Raw genomic sequence first — 14059 nt, 5'->3', positions numbered from 1 at the left:
TATATTGTTGTCAGACCAAGGCTGAAATGTTTCTTGCGTCACAGCAGCTCTATTTGCAACATAAAAGTTAAGGACAGGATACAAAATACAAACATTTGACATTAGACAGTATTCAAGGCCCTTTAACGTATGTTTGATCTGGGATTTAAGTCGGTATTTAATTTCAGGATAGACTGGTGAACAAAAGAGTGCTTCAGTCTAAACTGTTGCCAGTATTCAAGACAAATGAAGCAAACGTTATCAAATGTAGGCCGAATATTATCCTGAGGTGTGAATTCATTTCAACGTGAGCATTATGGTCACATTTTTGGAAATATAGGAAATTCCTTTTTTCACAATCATAATCAGGTAAATTTGACAAAACATGGAATTTGCCTTGGTCTAATGGCGCATGCAATACACAGGGGAAAAAAATATAGAGATAATGAAACACAAATATAAGAGGAGAATAAAATAGAATAGAGAAGAAAATACTTTTTGAATGCGAAAGGCAGAAATTTGTCTTTGACTTGCATGTGCAAATATATGCCATAAAACCCAGGGTGACACATTTACACAGGGTGGCACTGAATAAAATATTAGAAATATTAATTAAAAAAAATGAATAAGATACTTGTAAAAGTTAAAAGCCTGACTGTGACTGCACCAGCTTTTGACATGAGTGTGCAAGGGTTCACAGAATGCAGTATGGAGAATGCAGTATGCTCAGTGGGTAGAGCAGGCGCCACACATACAGGCCACAGTCCACGACGCAGCGGCCGCAGGTTCAGCTCCCGCCCTCGGCCCTTTGCTGCATGTCGTCCTCCACTCTCTCCTCCCTGTATTTCCTGTCTCTCCTCAGCTGTCCTATAAATGATAAAAACTGACAATTATTGCACATTTAAAGTCAATTACAGTAAGTCAAACAAGCTGTGTTTTTTGGGAGCTGTTTTTAATACACTTCCATTAGGAGATTGGGTTTCAGAGCTCTACTCTGTTTCAGACCTTCAGACAATTTCAGGCGTCTTTTTTCAGTACATTTATAACCACCTAAAGTGTCCATAGATTAAACTCTTTCTCTCTATGATGCTGCCTCTAACAGGAAGTGATGCTCTCCTCAGTGAAAGCACCACAGGATCATTCTCTCCTCGCTGCTGAAGCTGTTTGTTTTGGCCAGGATTTAGAGTGAAGCTGTTATCTTTGGAAGAGCAGGATGGGTAATTAGTGCAGTCCAGGATCCTCTTGCCCTCAGAGTAAACGCAGACTGCCCCACAGCTATTGTTTAACTTTATGAAGCTGACTGGAATCCAGCCAAGCAAACAGAGTTGTTAAATATCTTTTCATATTTGGATCCTGTAGCTTCAACAATCTTACACAAGGCCGTAATAGAAAACAGCTGCAGCCTAAATGTTTGGGAGTATATGTCCGAACAGCCACTTTCTTGATATTTCAACATGTGTATCGGTGCCAGTATACGGAGGCTTGACATTTTCCCCTTCAGTGTGTCTCTGTTCAGTTTATTCCTCACTGCCAGTGAAGCTTTAAGTAAAGTAATCTGCCCAGCTTCCCTTCAGGAGGCCTGTGGGGTTTTGTTTTAACAAGCTCACAGTAAGACATACACATGACCTTTTTGTGGCCCTCTTTTAGTAGTTCACTGGAGTCGGTGTAAGTCTGCATTAAAGCTTCTTTTACTAAGCCACAGGCTACAGAGATAATACCAGCCCTCTAGGAACTGGCATCAGACTTCTTTCCGCTCTTCTCCCTCCTTTAAATTTACATTTATCTGCATTTCTTTTGTTGTTTTTCCAACTCTGTCGGATTTCTCTTTCATTAGAGAGCTGTATTTATGTCCCTCTGCATGTCAGCCTGTTGGAGACATTCCAGTTTGTGGAGTTGTTGAGCATCTGTGAACAGCGGACTCTAGGCAAACATGTCTCTGACGTCATCTTGGTGTTTATGAAGGGATATATTTAATCCTGGATTTTGACTGATCACTCATCACAAGCTCTGTCACTGACTGAATCAAGAAAATCCAAATCTGGGAGAGGGCTGCCGCGGGGGTAAAGATGATGAGAAACATAAGAGCAGCCAAAGCATCGCAGAGTGTGATAGGCTAAGACAGCTGTCAATCAAGCCCCAAACTTTCCCATATTAACCCCTTAAAGGAACAATTTAGAATTTCCATTATTTACAATCTGAATTTAAAATTGATCAGTTTTTTTATTAACTTTGAGTACTCTTGTTTGTACCTTTGAAAGTACAATATTTCCATGTTCACTGTTATTTTATCTCCAATATTAACAAGTTTGCCACACAGCATATATGTGCATTATAGTGTTTTAAACTGGGACGGCTGTGGCTCAGTGGTCGAGTCGTCATCTTTCAGTCGTAAGGTTGGAGGTTAGATCCACTGAACCCCAAATTGCTCCTGGTGGCATTTCTGACAAAGAGGCTGGATATGTTCACAGTTACTTCAGTGCTGTTTGAGGCACTCTGAAAGCTCATGTCCAGCATCACTTTTCTGCATCCTTAAGCAAATGTGTCGTAGTTCACATTTGCATTAGCATGTTTAATGCTGCAAACAGCCAATTAAGGAAGGTCATCAAACCTATTACACTCAGAGGAAACCACTCCCTCCACACGTCACCCTCTGCTGAGTCCTGAAAGCCTCCTCAACCCCTGCCGCCCACGCCTTATTGGTATATTTAGGGGTTTCTACTCATTGCTCAGTCCAATAGGTTGCAAATGTCTGAACTCCATTTAGAGAAAATGGTGCATGTCTGCGAGGGGAGGAGGGGGAGGCTGAAGATGGAGAGATAGACGGGGAGTTATAGGAAGATTAAAAGTCAGGGGGAAAATATGGGAGACGGAGTGGTGAAAGGGAGAGAGAGATAAAGAGAGCCGCAGGGTACCAGCCACCATCAGAAACCTGTCACAAGCAAACCTCACCAGGGGGCTCTGTGCACTAACACACACACACACACACACACCAAACACACATGCGCACACAGTGTCTAAAAGTCGCACCACCCATATGAATATGCACAGATTAAGACAGTATGGACGTATAGAAACATATGTTGCCACACACACACTTATATTATGCAAACAAAATCCTCCCATACACATGTTCCAGCAGGGAGGATAATTATGTACAGCGTAAAGCAGCAGTAATGATGGGAGAAAACAAAAATCCAGACATGTTTTAAAGTTATTCATTACATCCACACATGGCTCAAGCATCCATACACACACACACACACACACACACACACACACACACACACTGACTGGTGTCTTAACGCCGTGTCCCTGACACACCACTCTAAACCAAGGATTCCACCTGCCTCTGCTGCACAGCTACTGGAGGGAAATATCCAGGGGACAGCACACTGTGAAACACATTATTCACAGCTCACACGTCGCTCTGCAGGGAACCCCCCGAACACACACACACACGCAGAGATATACACACTCACACGCAGACATAAGCTCTCAAACAGAGCAGGGTGATGGCTGTATTGACAATCACAGAGAGATCCAGTCTGCAAGCGTCACCACCCTCATTTCCAGGCTTTGTCTCAGCCGTCAATATTCACCACAGTAGGTCATAGAGAAGTCTACGTGCTCATTAAGCGAGGGGAGGGAACGCTTCAATATCCTGTGGCACTTTTTCCGCTTCGTTCTGCGGTTGGAAAAACCGTAATTTGGAAGTCACAGAAAAATGCGAGATAATTTCAAACCACAGCCTGGGAGACTCCTAAAGATGTTTCATTTTAGAAGTTTAGAAGTGAATTTAAGAAGTTTTGATCATTCAGGCACCTTGTGTGATTACCTTGTGAAAATCTGAATGACATGCATGAATTTGTAGCATAAGTAGTCATTAAAGAAGGTTTAGCCTTTGGGCATTTAAAACTGAAGGACCACTTGATGAGAAAAAGAGAAAAGAAGGCCATTTGAATAAATTACACCCCAAAGTAAAAAGTGCAGGTCTGTATATATGAATGCACGAGTCACAAGCCTCTCCCAAATTATTACGCTCAATATTTAAAAACATGCTGCAGAAAATGTTAAAAAGACTGTTTACTGGAAACGTTGTTCAGAAAGATGGATTCAGTGAGGTGCTTTATTTCATAGTTAACATGATGCTGCTGCCCAAAGTGAAACTGTTTGCATGATTGCCTCCACTGATAATTCCCCACAATTAACTTGTTTACATGACTAGCCAGTGGCAGATGTGAAAATGTCCTTTTTGAAATTTATCAAAACATATGACAGTCCTGCTATATCACATTCTGCAAATAACATAGCATGTTAACATTTAAAAACATTGCTTTTTTCCAGAAGAAAAGGAGGACTCGCACAGATGCTGCCACATGTTTTAGACAAGGAATCAGCAGTTTGTGTTATCTCTTTGTGTGCAAGCTCTATATAAAGTTGCATTAAACATCTAATTTCTCCTCGTTCTCCTTTCGCCGTTCCTCCTCTACTCTGCTAATCCGAAACAGATCGGCTGCAGGAGCCAGATTTGTCAACAGAGCTGTTAATCATCCTTTTTACAGCATCAAATAACTGCTTAAAAATAAACCTGTCAGACTGACGTAAATCAGCATCATAAGAACTAACTATAATGACAGAAACCATGTTTGAGAAAAATGTATTTGACGTGTATTTTTATTTTATAGTTTGACTCATGTCTGTTAACATGGAGGAGGCGGGCTTTATGACCCATACTGCAGCCAGGCAGCAGGGGGCGCTCGAAATGTTTTGTCGTCACTTTTAGGGAGCTGCCATGTCGTCCATGTTTTTATACGGTCCATGGTTTGAATACAATATGGACTACTGCAATGGAGCCCTGTCCGGGATACCCAGCAAATCCCTGTATGTGCAGCACTGTGCTGCCAGTGTTCTGACCCGCACCAAGCCCGGCCAACACATCACCCCTACCCTCATCCACCTTCACTGGCTCCCGGTCAGGTCCAGCATCTACTATAAAATTATCTTTCTCACCCACAAATCCCTCCATGCCCTGGCCCCACAGGACCTTTCTGACCTCCTCCACCCCTATACCCTGTCCTTGAATCTGCGGTCGTCAGACACAGGCCTGCTCACCATTCCCCACATCCAGGGGAGACAGCCTTCAGTGTGGTAGCCTCCACCCTCTGGAACTCTCTCCCTATTGAGATCTGCAACGCAACAACCATTCACTCATTCAAAAAAGCTGCTCAAAACCTTCCTTTTCAACAAGATCTACAATTAACATCCCTCACCCAGCTCAGTTTGCTTTCTTTCTTTGTGTTTATTTTGGTGCTTTTCAACCAAATGTACCAGAAACTGCTTAGTTCCAGGAACTAAATGGTTCCTGTGGCCTATTGTTGTCTGCGTTTCTAATTCCCACTGGATGTCCTCTTCTGCATGTACGCTCAGCAAGGCCTGCACCATCTCAAAGCACGGTGATAGACAATCTCGAAGCACAATGATAATAGTGAGCTGGCAGCCGCAGTCTTTTGAACATGGCAGGTGAAATAAAACACTGCAAGTACTCAACCAATCAGAAACAATCAGCACCGCAGGTCCCGCCCTGAAGGTTCCTGGATCTTTGGAAAGTGCTACCCTTGAGCAGGGACTTTTCAGGGGGTAAATCAATTACCCCGAGACTAACTTTAGACCCTGGTTCCTGCTATCAAAACGCAGAGTTCCTCAAAAGGTTCCTAGTTCCTTGGGAAAGTTCCTGAGGTTGAAAAGCACCTTTTATTTTTATTTGAACTGTAAATAACAGTTACATTTCTTCCCTGGGTTTCTTGAAAGGTGCTATATAAATCTAAATTATTATTATTATTATACATGTCATAGTGTCAAATTTGTAAGCATGTAGCTCCCACATCCTCTTAGTGTTGGGGCAAATATTGGTGGAGAAATGTGTATACAGTGGATGCTTTCTTAAGCAGTCTTAATTACAAAACACTATCATTTAGACGCCTTCATTTTCTCGGTGTTAGTAACAGCATGTCCCAACAGAAAAAAGCCTAAATCATTAACCAGCAATTTCATGTTCGGGTAAATTAGCCACAGATACATCAAGCAGATGAGGGGGACTTGACCTCACAGCCTGCTACTCTGCTGAATAAAGCCAGAAAAGGACCTTTTCCTCCCACTGCTTCTAATATCCAATCAGCCAATGTGAATAGCCACAAAATAGATGCTAATAACAAGCTATCACAGAGCCCACAAGGCTGATGGCGCAGCTTGACACACTGCGACACTCTAACAATGCAGTCATTTAAACTGTGGTCAGCGGGGTCGCCGTTTATCAGAGAATGCACAGAGGCAGCAAAGGAACTTGTGCGCACACACACACACACACACACACACACACACACACACACACACACACACACACACACACACACACACACACACACACGCACAGTCTGTCTTACTCCGTCTCTCCTCACATACACATACAGTCCAATTATAGAGAGGACCAGGCCTGGGCAGTGCGCTCCCACTGACCTTGTTCCAGGACAGATTGATGAGGCACTGCATCGCCCCAGCAGATCAAATAACTTCTCCCCAGCCCTCATTACAGGACCGGGGGAGATCTGCAAGTCCTTGCCTTAGCTAGTACACACAACACTGGTACCAGAGTAGCTGCTGTTTGTTCACCCATTTTTAGAAAAATAAGATCACAGGTTGTTGAACCTTTTTATCAAATATTCAAAGTGTTGCCGTCTGCTGAAGAGGTTGAAGTTGTGTGAATGGTGCAGAAGATAATTGGATAAGCTGTTGTTAGATGATGTTGTTTGTTGTTCTTTCCACCCTCCCTTAACTGGCAATTTGGCAGTAGAAGGGGAGGCATGGCATCATTCAGTCCTGTTCTTGTCCTGGCAAAGACCAGAGTGATGGAGTTTCATGTGCCTGCATATTTTTTTGACAGTTTGGTAACTGAATTTCATCCCTTATTCAGTCCTTTGCTTAAACCTTTTAGTAAAATCCACTGAACTCTGACAGAACATGTAATTTCATTATCTGACCTCTCTTTCTCCTCTTTATTCCACAGTTCCCCCCCAGTTTGTGAAGCGGCCGGCCAACATTTACGCCCACGAGTCCATGGACATCGTCTTTGAGTGTGAGGTTTCAGGGTCACCAGCTCCCACTGTGAAATGGGTGAAGAATGGAGACGCTGTCATCCCCAGTGACTACTTCAAAATAATTGTAAGTTAATTTGGCACATTTCTGCCTTTTCTACACTGAAGTCACTGAACTATCCGGACAATTTGCATGATGATACATCATCACTGTGTCATAATAAATACTTTGAGATGGGTTAAAAGTGCTGCTTGTATCTTTATTAACTGCTTCGCTTTAATTTTCCTTTTTTTCTACCTCCTCTTCTGTAGAAGGAGCACAACCTGCAGGTTCTGGGTCTTGTCAAGTCAGACGAGGGTTTCTACCAGTGCCTTGCAGAAAACGATGCAGGCAACATCCAGTCCAGCGCCCAGCTCATCATCTTAAATCACGGTACGCCACACACCGGGACCACCCACTCGTGTGCAAATCACATGTGCTAGTTAACTAGATAACACTGATACTTGAGTGGGTGACAAACACACGTTGGAAGCATCTGTTCGCATTCAGCTGAACATCAACACCTGTCATAGGAAGATTCTCCCTGTGATTTTTTTTTAGCTTTTAACAGCCACAGTTCATTTGAATCACAGTAAAGGGAGCTGGAGTTGTTGAAAGCTAACAAACAATCCTTGTTAGTTTAAATGCCTTCAATGTTAAAGGAGGCCTGTTATGCTCTTCCGTACTTTCAATCATGCAACACATGCAATACAGTGTTACAATGTTGGCTGTTTATATTAAATTGGGTCAAAGTTTCAAATAATGAGGTAAATGTATGTTAAAGTAATCCCTGTGAGCAAACGGCTCAGGCTTCAGACTGCTCTGAATTCTAAGTTTCCAATGTTTTTTCTTCTTACGCAATAAGCAGACGTCAGCCCGTCTAGGAACAGATCATTTGGAGCCAACAATCCGTCAAACTATGTTATTCTTGGTAAATGGATGAACACATAGTCAGAAAACAGTCTACTTGCGCAGGGTAAGCATTTAATGCAGGCCAGTGGGAGAATACTATTCAGTCTTTTGCCGTCAGTACTCAGAGAACTGCAGTTATATCCAGTATTTATTTTTCAAAATAGCTACTTTACCTTTGCTATTTCCTGACAGCAGGAAGTGTGAGTCCTGCAGAGCTACTGTAGTGGCTCCTCCATAATAATAAAGAGCTGGAAATGAGTATAATAGGTCCTCTTTAATATCAAGGCCAGTTTAATATTCAGCTTAAAAAAAAGAAAAGTCAAAAGAGTCTTTTAACAAAGGTTAATAAAACATGGTCTAACACAACGATATACAGTTTGCTCTGTTTATATAAAACCTGGATGTTTCTAGAGCGGCTGTGCACCTGTGAAGGTGTGATGAGTGAGTGAGAGTGTGTAGTGAACAGTGAAATGAAACCACCGGGATCTTGTGAAACCAGAGGTGACTCAGAGGGAACAGAATTACACCTGGGGTAAACCTTTGCACACCGTCCATTCCACGTCTAGTGCCACAGAAATGTTGAGAGGACTTTAGGAAAGCTGCTTCAGAATCGGGTTTTTTGCCAAGTGGATTTATGACCTTTATTATAGAGCACATACAGGGAATTTAACTTGGAGTTTTGGTGCAAGAACATTGGACACAGAAGTAGAATGAAAATAAGTAAAAAGCTAGTAAACACCAGTTGACACCAGTGTTGGGTAACATTACTTTTAAAAGTAACTTGTAGCATTATTGTGTTGCCTTCTGAGAAAAAAATTAAAAATGATCCCTTTGCGACTCGTTACACATGTGTGTTATATTGTCAGGACGGCGTGTAGCCTACTGCACATCTACCTTTGAATGAATTGACTCTATTTTCATTGCATGGCCTCATTTACGGCCCATAATCTGTAACTCTGCAGCCTAATAACAGGAATGACATCGCAATATAACCTGTACAGCTCTTTTTTATGCTAACAATCTGACAGTGAGGCATGCAGTATTAGGCTGTTTCAATGACAACAGTACAACACAGGCTCTTAGTCACCACCAGTGTTGCGGAGAAGCGGATAAATAAGTAAAAAGCTGCTAAACACTAGTTGTAATCAGTGCAGATGACTGCAGATGCTTCTTCAGCTGACGAGTACTTATCCTCCAGACACAACTTACATTTCAACGTCATGTTGCACTTTCCCTTTCACCCAAAAATTCAAAATAATGTGAATATTTCCAAGTAAACGCTGTCCTCTCTGTCATTTCGCTCGTTGAGTTAGCTAGCTATGTATGCGCACTGACGCAGCTGTGTGTACCTTCCGCTGGTACACAGCTACCTGCCAAGAAGTAGAACAGAAACAGTGCTTCAGAGATTTTCTTTTTTTGTGGCGACAAACGGAAAATGGAAATGCTGCTTTTTTTTCAGTAACGGATTACATTTGATAAAAAAGTAACTAAGTAACAGATTACTTGAATTGGAAAAGCACCGTGCCTGTTACAACAGAAAAAGTAGTTTTGAGTACACTGGTTGACACAATGCTTAGATGCAAGGAGCTTCATCTAAACATGAACCATGTGTTGTTGAAGTGAGAGCGCCTGGATAGCTGTAACATAGTCTTTCTTGTTACACATCTACCTTTAAACCTTTAAAGGTTTGAATACTGATTCCCTGACAGGAGCTGCTGAGTGCAGAGTACTACAAAAGGACAGTGCCTCGGAGCGCTAAAAAACACTAAGTGCCCGAAAATAGAAGAAAATGCGGACAATTACTTTAACATCCTTGTTCTTGAAGTTGTTTTGTGTCATTACCTCTATCATTAGAAGTAATGTAAAACAATTTAGATTTGAGACCATTTGAAGAGTCATAATAATCATAGTCTAACCCGGCGGCTGGTAAAAACCTCTCAACAAAACAAGAAAACAACAAGAAATTCAAGATGATGAAAACAACATAATTTTATTTATAAGCGTTTGAAATAAAAACAAGATGGAAAACAAAGAAGCCAATAAAACAGTGAAAGTGATGAAGGTAAAACAGTAATAATACAGAGGGCTTTTGTGTACTTCTGACATCACAATCTACATTACTGTCGACTCAGACTCTTCCATTTAGCTGAGGAACAAATTTAATCAAGCGTGAACTCCCCCTCACTTTAAGCAGGTGGCTAATGGATTAGCATTTTGGCGTCCAACTGGTAGCTCCCCAGCTGTGTCATCCCCTCTGATTGGAGGACATAATGTCAAAAATAATGATGACCTGCAGCTCATTGTGCGTGCGAGTTTGACACTATTGATAGGGATTCTTGCAGCTTTACATGGCCCCGAGTCTTTCCTCTCTTTGTTTGAGGTGGAGATAAACGTGATGAATTACTGAGGCAGCTGGCCTTGTACACCAGTGTGCCCTAAGTGGAGCTTTAAAGGAATTAATCTCTATTTAATCCAAAAATATCACAGAGAATCTTTTCTTTTCTGTCTGTTTGAGTGTGCGCCGCCGTCTTTGTCGCAGTTAAAGCTAATCCAAACACACTCCTCCACAGAAAGTTTCCCTGCTTCCTGTTTATTCATCAGTTCATTACCCGGACATCATCTTCAGCCTCAGATGATGGATCTAGAAGATAACCGTAGTCGTTGTTTATTCTTCCTGTAAATTATTGCCGTTTTGAGCTTGTCTGTCTGCTGCAGCTCTCTCCAAAAATGCATGCTTCACCATGTCAAAGTAATTTCCTGTCTCAGAGGTGCGACGGTGAATCAATGAGAACATGTTTGAAATCAGCTCATTTTCCGCAGCTATTAGTGCTTTGTGGGTACGGCTCTGTGATGTGAGGTTGAAACAAATCTCTTTAAGGTCTATCACGGTCTCTCCCTCCTTCGAGTCTTCCCTCTGTTTTATTCCTCCCTCACTCCTCCCGTGCTGCTGGGTATAAACACGTACAATTCTAAAACCATCTGCCACCTTTCTGCACACTTTCTCTCACTTTCTTTCCCCCTCCTCTCTCACAACCACCTGCTCTTTTTGATTATCCAACACACTGGGCTTTGTGTTAATTGTGCTGCCTGGAATATTCCCCCTATATGGCTGCTCCCTCACAGCTGGGCATCTTTGTCAACTCCCTAACCCGCTCTCTCTCTCTCACACACACACACACACACACACACACACACACACACATGCCCCTCCTGCTCTTTGCTGCCCCTGCGTGTCTCTCCTCAGTCAGGTATCTATAACACACCTGCCAGGCTTGAATCATCCTGAAACAGGGCCAGAAAAACACCCAGTGTGTCTGACGGCTGCCACGCAGGCCAGGGAGATAAGCCAGGGACTTGCCACAGGGATAAAGTTGTCTTCCACCAACAGGGAAATCAATGGGGGTGCACTGCATCTAAACACCCAGCGGCTGCAAGTCGGCTAATATTCATTAGTTCTCATAATCTTTGCATCGTGACAAGGCCAGCTGCCATTAAACGTGGCTCCACTGATGATTCCCTGTGCTGGGTGCAGGGAATGGAAAAAGGTCAGCTGTCGGCTGTTAGCATACACAACATCTTGACAGTTATTTATAGTGTTATTTGCTTTGTATCAATACTCCTTGCTAAGAACTCCAGTAAATGATAATGGGTATAACACAGACAAACTAAAGCTTTCCCCTTTAATTGACCCTTATGTTATCTTGCTTCAGCGATCTTTAAACTGGAAAAACAGATTTTTTTGGGTGAGTGGAGGCCAAAAATAGGACCGCAGATTGCAGTCTCGAACAATTTTCCTGGACATTCCACAGCCATGTGCAATATGGGTCAACTAGTTGCAAACAGATGTGAGTAAATAGGTGCATGAATGCCAAAAGTGGACCTCAAGGGGACCTAATTATGTCGTGTAATTCAGGCCGAGTAAGTGCCTCTTAATGTCCCTTGTAAAGCTGCCACATTCAGACTCGTCGTCTTGTGGTAACGCTGCAAGTTTCTGTACTGAGTCATTATGTTCAGCCACAGAGAAGGAAAACTGATCAAAACAATTTCTCACATTTTATGCTGTCTTTTTATTTTTGAGACACAATAGACATTTCAAACTTCCAGCCCAAATGCCCACATTTCAAATAGATTGGCCCTTCACTAAGTCCCGCCTCCCTTGGTGGCTGTTGCTATGCCTGTCAAGCTTTCGCACCGGCATGTAAATATTGTGGCATTCTCAACTATAACTGTGAGAGATGTTCCACGGGAAACAATGGCAAGTTTCTGGAAAAATAGTTCCCAGATATCAGAGAGAAGTCGACAGAAAGGACGACAACACGCATCCAGAATATAATCTGTCAGCGGAGTGTTGAGAATGAAGAGGACGTAAAAATCGAGGCGAAAGCTCACCGGTCCAAATGCAAGCGTCAGACACCCCACGTGTTGAAAAATCATGTAAAGGAGAATCATACACAAGAACAACAATGTTCCTGCACGGCAGGGTAAGTAGTTTTATTTAGTTATGACTCCCTATAACTAGGCCTCCTGTGCCTAGTTACGGTTGCTAACGTAGGATTGGACAGTGGCCGTTCAAGGGAGGGGCTTAGCGAAGGGTCAATCAAGCCTGTAAATCTTCTCTCTAACAAGCGTGTTTCCACATATGTGTACTGCAGTAAGAGACGTTTCATGCCTCTCCTTTTCTTTACTGAACTAAAACTACAACCACTAATGGCCTCACGATAGCTCCCAGCTTGCCCACATGTAGACTTTAAGATGATCTTAAGAGAGGGCAATGAGCTGCAAACGATCTGCTATTTAAGTGATTATCATCACATGTCATCTATAGACAGTGTGCGGCAACAATTTGCAGCTTTTTCCAGGCACATGATTATGTGACGCATTGATGCGTGACACTGTAGTAGGTGGCAATTACAGCCTGGAGAGGAAATGGGTCACGTGTTCGAACTTTGAAGTTTTACGCTCATAGACAAAGAACTTGTTTATACGATTGCCATCTTTCCATATACAGAACAAAGACCGAGACTGTGTTTGAAGTTTGATAAGGTGGCACACTTAAAATATGCACTCAATTTTGCAGTACAGTATGGTGCAGTTCTTTTAAGACAGGCAGCAGAGCTGAAACAAATGTTCAGTCTTTAAGATAGCGGGTGTTGTTACCTCTAAAAGTGGAGCTGCATAGAACGTTATATTTTAGAAACATATATTCATAGGAGAAAAGAAAAGCCACTATGTTTTTCAGCGTTATGTATTCTTATTTTAACAATCACATACTCAAGGCCACATAGCAGCCTGGGTACTCCCACTAGATGCCCACTTGTCAAAAACAGCAAGTCTAAATTCAAGCACCTAAAAGCTTAATATGAGAGATTCAGACAGATCTGCTTTTAACATTTGCAAACAAAGCAGTGATGGATGCACTCACTTTGCTGTTTGCTCTTAAGCGTGTGTTTTCTGCTCTTTTTTTTTCATCTTTGCATAAATTCAAGAGATGCACTTTCATTTGCATGTGAATACTTACTTTTGCTCTTTCCATACGCTGCGCTGCCTTCAATATGGAAATGCTCCTCCTGTCTGTCTGGGTTTGTCCGTCTCTCCATCTCTCCTCTCCATTCCCACAGCTCACATGAATAATGCTTTGACATTTTGCCTCCTAGTGCCCAAGCCGAGTACTTCAGCAGAGAGCCTGAAAGCTTGTTTGGATGTTCGAGCTCTGAGCTATTAAGTTGTTTTAGCTGCAAGTGTTGCAAAAGGAGTAATTGAAATGAACAAACGGGAGACATTAAACTGAATATTTAGTCAACTTTGGGTAAGCGCTAGCACGATTTAAAAGCCTCAGTCGACGTGCAACAGCTACATACGTTTTAGCTTCTTATCCTGCAAGCGAGTATTCCTCGTTATTATTCAGGTCGTTTTATGACGAAAGAAAGATGACACACAATTTCTGATGCAAATGCATTTCTTCAAGCTTTTGTTAAATCAAAGCTTTAACAGGCACGCAGTCCTTCGCCGTCCCTCCCTCTCTTTCATCTTCCTCTTTCCT

The 14059-nt window shown here is 42.3% G+C and overlaps 1 protein-coding gene across 1 annotated transcript in view; it reads left to right on the top strand.

Moving 5' to 3' along the window:
- The window catches only part of neo1a (neogenin 1a), a 181159-nt gene that overhangs the window by 114775 nt on the left and 52325 nt on the right, over positions 1-14059 (top strand). The window contains exons 6-7 of the mRNA XM_069657918.1: positions 7040-7194; positions 7380-7500. Coding sequence (XP_069514019.1) covers positions 7040-7194; positions 7380-7500 — 276 coding nt within the window. The remainder of the gene's footprint in view (positions 1-7039; positions 7195-7379; positions 7501-14059) is intronic.

This window comes from Semicossyphus pulcher, unplaced genomic scaffold (genome assembly GCF_022749685.1).
Source record: "Semicossyphus pulcher isolate SPU_LCO1_2020_fin unplaced genomic scaffold, fSemPul1.0.p SCAF_1, whole genome shotgun sequence".
NCBI classification, from domain to species: domain Eukaryota; kingdom Metazoa; phylum Chordata; class Actinopteri; order Labriformes; family Labridae; genus Semicossyphus; species Semicossyphus pulcher.
The sequence above is the reverse complement of the archived record's forward strand: the minus strand, read 5'-3'. Positions and strand labels throughout refer to the sequence as shown.